This window comes from Pseudorca crassidens, chromosome 2 (assembly GCF_039906515.1).
Source record: "Pseudorca crassidens isolate mPseCra1 chromosome 2, mPseCra1.hap1, whole genome shotgun sequence".
NCBI classification, from domain to species: domain Eukaryota; kingdom Metazoa; phylum Chordata; class Mammalia; order Artiodactyla; family Delphinidae; genus Pseudorca; species Pseudorca crassidens.
Window position 1 is genome coordinate 58477061 of NC_090297.1, and position 12505 is coordinate 58489565.

The 12505-nt window shown below is 42.1% G+C and overlaps 1 protein-coding gene across 5 annotated transcripts in view; it reads right to left on the bottom strand.

The window, feature by feature from the left end:
* Positions 1–12505, bottom strand: part of WLS (Wnt ligand secretion mediator) — a 105988-nt gene that overhangs the window by 18261 nt on the left and 75222 nt on the right. For all 5 annotated transcript variants that reach the window (XM_067726531.1, XM_067726528.1, XM_067726529.1 and 2 more), the window contains 5 exons: positions 12074–12242; positions 9851–9948; positions 9435–9498; positions 7566–7709; positions 6278–6361 (listed from right to left, as the gene is read on the bottom strand). In XM_067726531.1, coding sequence (XP_067582632.1) covers positions 6278–6361; positions 7566–7709; positions 9435–9498; positions 9851–9948; positions 12074–12242 — 559 coding nt within the window. The remainder of the gene's footprint in view (positions 1–6277; positions 6362–7565; positions 7710–9434; positions 9499–9850; positions 9949–12073; positions 12243–12505) is intronic.

The window sequence follows — 12505 nt, forward strand, 5'->3', positions numbered from 1 at the left end:
AGTTCCTCCTCCGCTACCTGTCTTCCCAGCTGGATGTAAACTCCCTGCAGGCAGAGACCAGTTCTGGTTTGTTTTCTGCCGTATCTTCAGCACCTGATATACCACAGGGTTGGTTAAATAAACAAATGGGTCCTCGGAGTGAGTAGTTTTCCTGAGTGGGGCAGTATGGAGAAGCAGAAGGACACAGGCTTGAAGTCAAAGACCTGGATTCAAGTCCAGGCTCTACCACCCACTTTCTGTTTAATGTAAGAGAAGTAGGATTAAGACTCTAAACTTCAGTTTTCTGAAGTGCAAAACAAAAACTTGCAGGGTTACTAAGGAGAATTAAGTAAAAATATTTCTAGAAATTTCCTGGCACACAGCAAACACTCAAAAAATCTTATTTCATAATGTCACCCTATGTAAGTCACTCACGAAGGTAATTACGAAGCTTTCATATGCTTTACAATTTGGCAAGAACGTTTTGGGGCTGGTTTTGTCTATGTTAATGACTTGGTAATTGTTTTAAGGGCTGATGACATATGGATTGCACTAAGAACTGTCAAGAAAACTGCTGAGCAGAGGAACTAATAATTTGTGCCAGCTCTGAGATCAATGAAATGATTTTGACCACTTCTGCTTGCTCCAGGAAATCTTAAATGGGAGTGAAAGAAAGTATTGGACTGATGTTCTTGTGATGAGGCTGGGTTATATAAACCATATCTAGGAGCCCCTCCTTCTAGGAGCTAAAGTGTAAGATGGCAAGCTACCTCTAAATGTTAATGACTTAAACAAGCAGGTTGATTTCACCTCCTGTTTATGAGGCAATGGGTCTATATTCATTTGGTACCCTCTGTATAACCCATGACACACAGGGGCCCCAGGCAGAATAAAGCTATAAGGACAGGTATTTCCTTCTGAAAGACCTAGAGTGTCAGTTAACCAGGTTAATGGATTATAGACTTGCCAGTTTTAGTTTGGCCTTGTTAATACATAATTTTCATTTTTGTGATTCATAAACAAACCACCACCACTAACTCTTATTTACTTTGGGAAATAATTCACTTTATATGACATGCTCAGGAAAGTTTTTATGGCAAAGAAGGATTTCATAACCATCAATGATTTTAGAAAAATGTACCAGCATTCAAGCTATTTAGGACTGCTTCTTAGAGACATCTCCAAATGTCACTCTTCTTACTTTTAAGTACAGAATATCCTAACTTTATAAAAATTACAATACTTAGAGCATACTTAAGATGATTTTTAATGCATCTAATGGAAGGGGAGAAGTAGCCTTAAGATAGTTTTTGGAAATCCATGTACCTGCTCTCATAACAAAGGGAACTCTTCTTTATGTGATCAAGGAGGGGAAATGAGGCTGGGAGAGCTAAAGGTAATGTGGAGTAAGGCAGTTCTTATTTTCTTCTACTCTGTTAAGGCAGTGGGCCCCTCAGCTAGGGGAAGGGCCTGCAGGAGAGCCTGCTTCCCATAATATAAGCTGGGAATACTCAGTATTGACAACTTTGCTGAAATTGATTCTTGCTGGGACTGGCATAACTGATCCATCTACGGAAACACCTCCCTGCATGCCTGGTACACAATGGCGCGCTACAGACAGATATTTGTTGAATCAATACGGGCAAAAGCACAGGGATGAGTGCAAGAATGCCAGCACAAATACAGGGAGGTAGAAAGGGTGTACAGAAAGAGTCACTTTTAGGAAATATCTAAGAAATAAAAAAATATTGCAGTCCATAGTAAACCAAAATAATTACACTTAAAAGTAAAAGGAGTAGTCAATGACCTAATGAGTAGTCAATAGGTCAAATCATTTAAATAGTGCTCTCTACTATATTCCTTTATTATCACTTAAAACAAATCGTCAACGTAGATATTAACAAAGCTAAGACTTGTAGAAATAATAACAAGGATAATGATAGTTAACGTTTATTCAGTGCTAATGATGTGTCAGGCACTATACTAAGAACTGTACGTGGAAGATATCATTTAGTCTTAATAACACTTCTATGAGGTAGGCAGGTAATATCTCCACTCAACTGGTGGTAAACTGTGACACAGAGTATCTTGCCCAGGATTGCTCAGCCAGAAAGGTGTGGCTCTAACCCACCAGAAAGGTGGGTGTTCTTAACCATTATACAACACAAGAGTAGGAATATTATCTTAAATAGGATGAGTCTCTTAGTTAGAGAGACTAAGAGGCAACTATTAGGTCAAATTTCCTTTGAAATTCACTTAATTGAGCACAATATTTATACAGTATGTGTGTGTATATATATATACACACATATACATACACAGGTTTTTATATTCAAATCTGTAATTATATGAACTATGTATCCCAGATGTAGTAATGTTTGGTATATAACAAACTAGATATATATATGCAAAATACAGTTTTACAGTACAAGCACTGAAATGAGATGCTTATACTATGAGGGATGCATTGGAACCAGGACTGGCTGAGGAAACAGTAGATTCAAGCCCCCGTCCCATGCTTGCTTTGGGACACCTGCACTTGTTTAAAATGCAGTTGCAGAATTACCCATACTATTTGATTTGTAATCTCTAAATGCATTACTTCCTGCTGAGGGCAAGGAGTTGAATTTGCATAAACGGACTGTATACATAATGTCACTCTACTGTTTGGAGACCCCATTGTGCTTTCCCCTCTTCTCTCTCAATTACTCATGCCTGAGACATCCTGAGCTCCGAGTACATTCCCACCAATATGTACCACAATAAGCAGCCTCAACAGAGCAGGCCTTGTAAATCCAAAATCTTATTAATGGCAAGGCAAAGAGGTGACAGTCACCCCCTTTAAACTTCCAGAGAGAAAAATCAGGTAGCCCCAACCAAAAAAACAGAAAAAAAGAAAAGAATCTCCCCTCTGCCTGAAGTCTTAATTCTAAAAGTCCCCGTTTTTCCTGATTTCACATTTGAACAATTTACTTTTGTGTGAAACCACCCAATTATACCCCTGTAGCCAAGTGAAGGTCAAATCCCTTTACACCCAGTAGTCTTGACAACCAACATTCCACTTTACAACGAGATTTCCAAATCCCAGACACAGGCTCTCTTACTGGAAACATTTCCTCTGTAAGTAACAGAATGAAGTGATCACATACAAAAAAAGAACTGGGGAAGGCTCTCTGGGAGTTTGCTGCACGTGGCTCGACCTAAATGTCAGGCACCTGGAATCCCCTTAGTGAAGGTCAGTGACCATCTTTCCTGCATTGCACTTCTGTTCCCTACTGCCTGCCATCCCTAAATGGAATGCTTCTTTCTTTTCCAGAGGGAAGGGGCTAAAATACCAGACTGTGACGTGCCATCACTTGGTTGCTATGACTGAGGCCATTTAAATGGCAGGCATTAAAAGACTGCACCTCAGTACCCAACTACAAAGCCTCAAGGTCACTGCATTCCACAGCTTCCGTCGGCCTTTCATTCCTGGCCTCAGAGCTTCAGTATCCTGGAGAGATCCCTTCGCATTATATTTCATGAGGCTTAAATGCAAGCTCTCCCAGCAAGCCTGAGAGTATAATGGGAGTTTTAATACATTCCTTTTACCTAAGGCTGGGATCTATTTCAGAAAGTTACCCAATAGGTTTTCTTTCAGGTGAGCTCATTGCTGAGACATTCCAAAATGACATTAAAAAATAAATCCTCTGATGATTGTATTAATACAGTACCTGGGACACTGAGAGTTATGCCTGAAAACGTCTTAGATATCTATAAATAAACCTTAGAAAAAAAAATAACCCAGCAGGAGGACTGTAAAGAGCTAATGGAATCCAAAAGACCTCATCGCTACCCCCTTAGAGTTGAAATCCACTCCAGGCCAACTGTCGCAGCAGATATAAAAAGCCAGCCACAGGCTGCAGCCGTGTTAGAAAATACTGGGCAGCAGAATATGAATCTTTTTCTCTGAAGAAAAGCCACAAACTCTGCGACTTGGAAGGTTGGCCTCCTTTGCTTCGGTGTACTAATGGAACATGTACCAGATTAAATTTGGGCAACATGTAGCCAGCTTAAAGATCAGCCCAAAATCCCTCTTGCCTTCAGATGGGAGAAACGCTCTGCAGAAACAAGAGAGTACGTGGGATGGGATGGGGCCATGGGGCAATGACTTCAGCTTTCTAAAGTAGCAGACGCACGTGTTAGGAGCAAAGGGGTCCTTTCTTTCTGCCTCCCTGAGAACATATCTTGGTATTACCTTTTATTCCTCAGCCCATCTTCCTCGAGGTTCTGTTTCTCCAAGGAGTATGTCCTGCTCTCGCAGCCTTGCAGAACTGGTTGTGTTAAGTGTCACAGTGCATTACTGAGGGACTTGAGGACTGAAAAGCATTTTGGGCACATGAGGGAATCAGCCAAGGGATAAGTCTGGTCTCAGACACCCTTGTTTGAGACTCAGCTGGTTGAATAAAAAACTCATTCAGAATCTGAAATATTTTTACTGCCTTTGGAGTGGAGGGTGAAGTTTCCAAGGCTTTATAAACAAACAGTCTGGTACAAACACAGCACTGTTATAGGTCAAAGCAGAGGTGGTGCACAGAACCTCTGAAGATGTGTATGTATATTTGTTGTATTTTTTTCTATTCACATCAGCCTTCAGCAGCAGCACTAACACTGCTCAGTGGGTGTAGCCAACAGGGCTCTAGGGATTAGAGGTACCCTTGGGTATCCTTGGATAGAATTCAAGGGGTCCATGAACTAGAGTGGGAAAAAATTATGTCTTTATTTTCTTTACCTCTTTATTTTTATAAAATTAAAATGGTATAAAATTTTTTATAAAAAATATTTTTTATAAAAAATTTTATAAAATTTTTATAAAATTACGTCTTTTCAGTCTCTAACTGAAAGTTACTATTTCTTTCAATTATGAATGTAAGAAACAAATGCCCATAATATTAGCAATACCTGTAATTCTGTCACCAATAGAAATCATATTTTCATATCGATTACACTTATATATCTGAAATCTCTGTAATATATATAACTGCAAATGTACATCGCCTATCTATCTATCTATGTATCTGTATGATTCCCTTTGAAATCCAAAGTATTTTGTTCATTTAAAAACATTCAAAGAAGAGGCCTTTGGAAGAGGCCTTTGGAAGGCCATGGCCTTCACCTAAGGTTACCTAAGGGGTCCAGGACACAAAAAAGCTTAGGAGTCCCTCTCCTAAAAGGAAGCTTGCTAGCAAAATGGGGCAAGTCTTGTCCTAAGGCTCTGTTTGCACTACTAACATTCTCACTTTTAATCAAATATAGGGATGACAGAGCAGCTGGCAAAGAAAATCAAAAGACTGGATTCTGGTGCCTAACTCACTGTATGTCCTCTGGTACAGCACTCACCCTGCTGCTATTCATAAGAGCGCAGCTACCCACGCTCACAGCTTGCCAGGCCCTCTGCAAATCACTCTGCAAGCATTACTTCATATGATCCTTACAGCCGCCTTCTTCAGGTGGTGCTATTATTATATCCATTTTATGGATAAGAAAATTAAACCTTAGAAGTGTTCAGTAATCCATCCATAGTCCCACCCAGTTGGAAAACATCATAAATGAGAAATGTCTCTGAGGCCATTAGACCTCATATTCTAGCAAACTGGCATAGCAATTCCTATCCTACTTACCCATCAGATTTTCGTGAAGCTCAAAAGTATGAATAGGTACGTAATATGTATGATTTAAACAGTACTTTCCACTTTCCAAAGCAAGTTACCAATATTTAAAAATCATTATCATTACCATTATTGAGATTTTCAAGTAGAGCAAAATGTTGAGCTTTGGAAATAACCAGAAGAAAGATAAAGCTCTATCAAGGGGAATTTTGAATTACATTTCATGTTTAAGTGGCAATATAATTGTTCCAAAGAATGGCTGATGGACTGTAAAAGGATCTATGTTAATGCTAGATAAGGATCAAATCAAATGAATACTTGCTTGTTGGTGATCTGCTGCGGGGTTTGAAAAGTTATTCTCTTAAGTAAATGAAACAAGTGCCCTTCAGTCTAGCTGCAGGCTTTTAATTTAATTAGCAACTTTTTCCTCCTATGAGGCTGTACTGAAAGAAAAATTCAGTCTACCTCTGGCCAGGTGATAACAGTCCCAGATTAGAGCAGCCTAAAAGCAATGGTTTGATCTGCTGCCCAGCATAACAGCCTCTCTGCTCCTTTCACTGCTCCTAAATTCTAGCTCTATAGAATTTTCTGTGCAAAGCAGAGGCACCTTTTCAGGACATTCTCATCCTGACCTCTCAGGGTCAACTTACCTGACTAACGATGAAGAAGATGACAGTCATGGCAGCACAAGCCAAGGTGATAAGCATGAGGAACTTGAACCTGAAAATTAGCCCCTATTAGGAAAGACAGAAACAGCAGTTTAACATTCTACCAGCTACCACCAATCCTTTTCTCAATATATAAATCTACCAAAAGCTAATTTTAAAGAAATCTGTAAAACCAAATCCCTAGGAGTAACAGTAAAATAATTTCACAAAGTAACATTTCTCCTGCAGAGGTGAATATGGCTGGAAAATGTACTGGGCCCAATATTTCCAACGTTCTTATCTGTCATGAAACAGTGATACCAGAGCCTGGGAAATTATATTCACAGCACGTCATGAGGCTGCTAATTTCCCTGCTAAGCTAGTTATGCTTCTCTGCAAGGGTTCAAAGTTACCAAATCCAAGTTTTCTGCGGTTGTAATAAAACTCTGCTCCAGTGAACAAAGAGAAATGTGCATATTAATCAGCATGAAGTGGATTTGATTGAATTTTCTCATGTGTCACTCCAGCTCTAGACACAGGCAAAGCTTCTGAAAGTGCCCCTGCTTTCCTGAGAGGATTTGAGGGAACCTGTGTTTCAGGGAGAGACGTCTCTTATTCAGGGGCTCTTATTTCCACTGCATATAAAAACCCTGCGGTTCTGCAGTTTCTGTTTCTCTTTGCACAAAGGAATTAGGCCCATGTCTCCAAGGACAGCCACTTAGGCATGAGCCTAAGGGATCCTTGAAAAATTAAGAATGTGTTGCCTGCATTAGCGATGTGAGGCTGTCGTGTGTTTCTCTTGATTAGGGACATGATCTATAAACAGAGCGAGCACCTGCTGGATATTTTAGGGGAAAGTTGGTTAACTGAAGTCTGGAAATCAGATCACCTGGGCTGAACCCCACTCTCAAGGCTGATTTTCAGCAAGAGAACTTTAAATATAGCCTCACTCCAAGCCAACTCCCAATTCTACCATGGTCAGGCCTCCTATCCAGCACACACCCACATTCCATTCCAAAGCTCAAGAACCTGCTGAACAAGTTTACTCCTTATTGGGGATAGAAATACATTTATACCACAGAAAACTCCAAGATCTAGATAAGCCAGAAAGCTAGATGCCTCTCAGAGTAGGATTTAGCCTCTTATTTTGCCTAGAGGTTCTACATTACATGGGAATCTCTCACTGTGTATTTGAAATAAAAGCTTCCATCTCCCCTACATCTCCAGGTGTAGTGGGGTGTGTGTGTGTTCACAACAAGTAGTTCCTGAATGAGCCCAGAGATGTGCTCACCTCATAGTGCAGCCGCCGGACTTTGCTCATGGCCGACAGGCTGGACTGCTTCCCGCTGATGTTCCGAAACACCTGAAAGACCATGAAGCACAGAAACAGGAAGTAGAGGCAGAGGCAGATGCCAGCCACAATGATGAAGGCCATCTGATGGCGTCCGGTCAAGGAAATGGCCAGCTCATCGCCAAGGACTCAGTACTTCTCTCCCCATCTCTGTGGGCGATACTCTTTGTCTCCAAATATTTAGGCAATTCTCGGGAGGATAAAAATCTTTTTTTTTCTTTTTTTTTTTCAGTACGCATGCCTCTCACTGTTGTGGCCTCTCCTGTTGCGGAGCACAGGCACCGGACGCGCAGGCCCAGCGGCCATGGCTCACGGGCCCAGCCGCTCCACGGCATGTGGGATCTTCCTGGACCGGGCCACGAACCTGTGTCCCCTGCATCGGCAGGCGGACTCTCAACCACCGTGCCACCAGGGAAGCCCGTCCCTGGATTTTTATAAGGAGATTGGGATACCCTGGAATCTGAAGGGGATGGAGTGGGGTTGGGTGCAATAGCAGCAGCTGCTGCTACAAGGGATACTGGGCCTGAGACTGCAGGTCTTCAAGTAAAACCAGGGATGAAGTTTGTTGCGATCTTCTCTCACCACGAGAAAAGTCTTGTCAAATGGAACGGGGAGCAGAAGAACTCATGGCCAAAGTGGGAGCTGAGGGTGGGAGCAATATACTCTGAGGCCGATCTTCAAAGCTTAATCTGAGAACCAACCAGGTTTGGGGTAGAGTGAGCTGGCTTGGGAGGCAGGTGACCAGACTCCAACTTTTTTCCACTCCAGCTCCATGCCAAGTTGCATATTTTAAAAAATTTTAACAAGTGGGAACTCAGCATTTATGTTTCATTAAATAATATATTTAATGCAGTTTCTCTTTCTTTCCTAAAATCAGTGGTACCCTTAGATGAAAAGGGTTGTTTGCTGCAAGACCTGACAATTTATTTGCCTCCTTAGACCTCTATCACATCTATAGAATGAAGGGGTTGAGGCAGACTCAACATTATAAATATTCTTGGTGTTGTGCAGCTCACATTTGAGGGGGTGCGGAGCAGAAAGGGGGAGCTCAACTCTCTCGTCTTTAAAGCAATGATACTATTGATCATGACCAAACAAAGCATATTCACCAGCACATGACAAGATATTATCTATCAAGAAAGAATACAACTCAAGCCCCTTCTCCAGAGGACAGTCTTTTTCTCCTGAAGCACTTAACATATTGTTGAGGAAGATAAAATATTTAAATCCAGCATCCTAAAAGGGATAAGCTAAGACTGTCGCTTCTGCTTCACAAAGATGACTCAGACACTTTATGCCAACCAACCAGAAGCCTGGGCGACTCCTCTGGAACTAATCCCCTTAGCCTTATCTCCACTTGGTCTTGGAAATGAATGGCAGCAGCATGGGATGCCAGCACACCAAAGTCACTGTAAGAAGCCTTGCACACAGACGACTTCAGAAACAGGCTCTCCCACAGGGGCCCAGAGATGAACCTCCGTGGCTCCAGGGAAAAGCTAGTCATGCTTCAGTCTGCAGTAAACAAGTGTATAATAGATCAGTTAGACAGGCAGCAGTAAGACCAGCTACTCTGATTCTTCTGCCGTGGGGATGTGCTGCTACCTCCTCATTTGGCCTGCTGTCACCCAGGCTTGAAAGCAAGCATTAATTCTCCTCATTATTTGCCTTGATTGTGCTGTTATCATTGGTCTGAAGATCAAAGCCCTGGCTGAGCACATATGGAGAGCATCAGCGGGACTTAGAAAATGATCTTGGGGACCAGGCGGCTATGGGACGAAATAAAACCCTGAGCCCATCAAGAAAGGATACAGCCAGCTCTGTTCCAACATCTGTAGTCCAGATACTGTAGAAGGGATTCGTGAGTTGTACCCCTCTACAAAGAGAAACAAGATGGAAAGGCAAGAAACAATTAATACAGAGGCAAAGGGGAACTTTCCTCCTTACATACTCTCAGCTTTTCAGCCAGAGGGGCGGAGACCGTATTTAGACTAAGTCACGGAGGACTTAAAAGAGAAACGGAGTTTGAAGAATACAATCAGCTCAAATATTTTGTATCTATAAAGAGCTCTGTCTCTGATTTAATCCCAGTGCTTATCTGAGGATGTGACCATGTCCAGTGCTTTCATCCTACAGGCTCCCGACCACCCCCTCTCCTTTTCAAAAGAGCTAGGAGTGGACCTGGTGACATGCATTTCAGCCCAGAGTCCCACGATCCCCCTGCTCACCTCTCACACATGTCAAATATGAAGAGGCAGAAAGAGCCCACAGCAATTGGTCCGACTTGCTTCCAATACCCTGCTATGTGATTCCGTTCATGCTGATCCTGAGGAAAACCAAGTTGAAAAATGAGATAAAGATGTAGGAGAGCAAAGCAATTCTATAGGTGACTCAGTCATCCAACAATCCTTGCTGGCCACCTGTTGTGTATCAAGCATGGTGCTAGACCAGCATACGAGCCCATCCATAAGGGCCCTCATCCTGTTCTCATAAGGACAGGATGCCACAGGAGGGAACACAGAGAAAGGCCTTGTACCTGTCAGGGAGGAAGATATTTTCCTGTACCCTTCTAGGTTCTTCTGGCTGGTCTGACATGAGACAGATTAACAAGGTGAAAATCAAACAAAAGTTTAATAACATAGGATAGTCCCAGGAAAACTGAGTAACTTGCCCAAATGGCCAAAACCCTCACCTCCCTTTTTTTTTGATAGCGATAAATGGGTGGAAAATTTACTTAGAGAAAAATGCACCCATTCCGTAATTCCTTCATGATACAGATAAAAAACATAGTGTTCACAAATGGAAAACATTTCTCTAAGTTGTACATAGCTTTTTGTTTTTTTTAAAAAAAATTACATCATAGAGCCTTATCAACTCTTTCTTAACATCTTCCATAAATTATCTAAAAATAGATCCACCCTTTGCTTAGCTTTTATAAAGACCTTGACCTAATCACCAGACCGCTGACCCTCACCTCTTAAATACCATCTTCAGCTAAAGACAAAAGAGGCTGTTGGGGGTAGTGGTTTGGGACTTCAAAGGGAAGGAAGGCAATTCACATGGAGATGGAAAAGCAAATGTTTGGTAAATAAATGTTTGCTGGGCCCTGCAGACGCAATGAGATGGAGTAAACTGATTTTTGAGGCCCTGCCTAGAGTTTTCCCCACCACACCCAGCCCATATTCTTGCAGATGTCTCTGGTGATAGCTCTATTCAGGCAACAGGGCCTCTACTGAAATTCTTTTAGGCAGTTAGGGGGAAGGTCCAAGTTTCTTCCTGAGTCTTTTGAACCTTGATTGTTTCAGTTAGAAATAATTCACACGTCAAAGAGATCTTTTGGTTTTGAGTGGCAAATTCTGCTCCCCTACATACCTTAGATAGTGGAAGTTCTGTGATCCACAAAATAACTCGTTCAGAATTAAATTCCTATGTGACTTATCACTTGTGTTTTTTCAGGTGGAGTAGTTCCCAGAGGACAAAATAAAGACTTAAATGCATTAAAATACGTCAAGTGTAAGAGGTCTCTTATGGTTAGGAAAATAGAAATAAAGTCTATCTTCATTAAAAAGAAGAATGATTCCTCTTGATAGACATACAAAGATGTTAAGAGACAGAAAATGAAGGAATGTAAAGTGAGAAAACAGGGAAAGGTAAAAGACATGCCGTAGCATCCAGGCTAGGCAATCCACCCAGACTGGCTGTCCTGCTGCTGCACCTGAGTCCCCTCAACTCCCATCCCTGCTGCCGAGGGCTGAAGGACCCCTCATGCCCACCCCAGCTGTAAGGAAAAGCCTCTCTCTCCGCTCACTGCTCTTGTGGAAGGGCTGCGAGGCTTCAGAAGCAATGATCCAACCATAAAGGAATTTAAAAACAGTCCGCTCTACTATGAGGCCCATGTGCCTGACACAAGGACCATGCTCCAGCTGGCCTATCCTCCTAGCCACAACGTGATGACTGCACCATTCTTATTTTTATCCATGGTATCTTCAACCCCTCTTGAAATATGATTTGGTGTCTGTGCAAACTGAGACCAGGGAGGTCAGTATTTCAGGGTAATTGGGGTTACTAGGCCACCTGGACAAAGTGCCGGCTGGAAAGAGCACGGCCCACATTCTCTGGCGGTTACCTTGGTCCTAGGGACAAGCAGAGCTGAAGCCAAAGGACAAGAAAGAGTGATAATCATGAATGTTTGTGCGTTTACCTTCTGCTAAATACTTATCTATGTTATCTCATTTAAACCTCACGGAAAACCTATACATTAGCCTTTAAAACCCATTTTATAGTTGAGGAACCTGAGATTCCGAGTGGTCAAGTCACTTGTCAGCTAGTTTATAAGTGGTAATGCAGGAACCTGAACCACGAGTCTCACTCCAGGGCTCTTGAGCTCACTACTCCTGTAACCACTAGTTTATTCTGCCTCACCCACTGCCTCTTCCCCAGGGCGCTCTTACCATCATGTGCTCACCACAGAAGATGATCCAGAAGGAGAGAAGCATTGCATAGAAGATGCCCTGTCGGATATCGCCAAACAATAGCATCCAGGTCCAGTCAAACCCAATGGAAAACCATTCCACTGGGATATTGATAAAAGTCATGGAAATCCCAAGGGCAAAGATGACTCTAATGGTGAGACAATATCAGGAAAACTACTTTATTCATCTGGGAGGCAAAACATTTTTGATTTAAAAATCAAAACCCAGTTTTGGGAACTGAGATGTTACATATTGGGACTGAAGCCATATGATCAGTTTCTTTGCTCTCATAATGAGTTTTTACACGGAGATGCTGAATGTCTTCTTTCACTGGCACCACTGCAGAATGAAGGAGTGTTACATTAATCTTTTTACACAGTAACTGAACCTAACCTCCCGAATGCTCTGAAC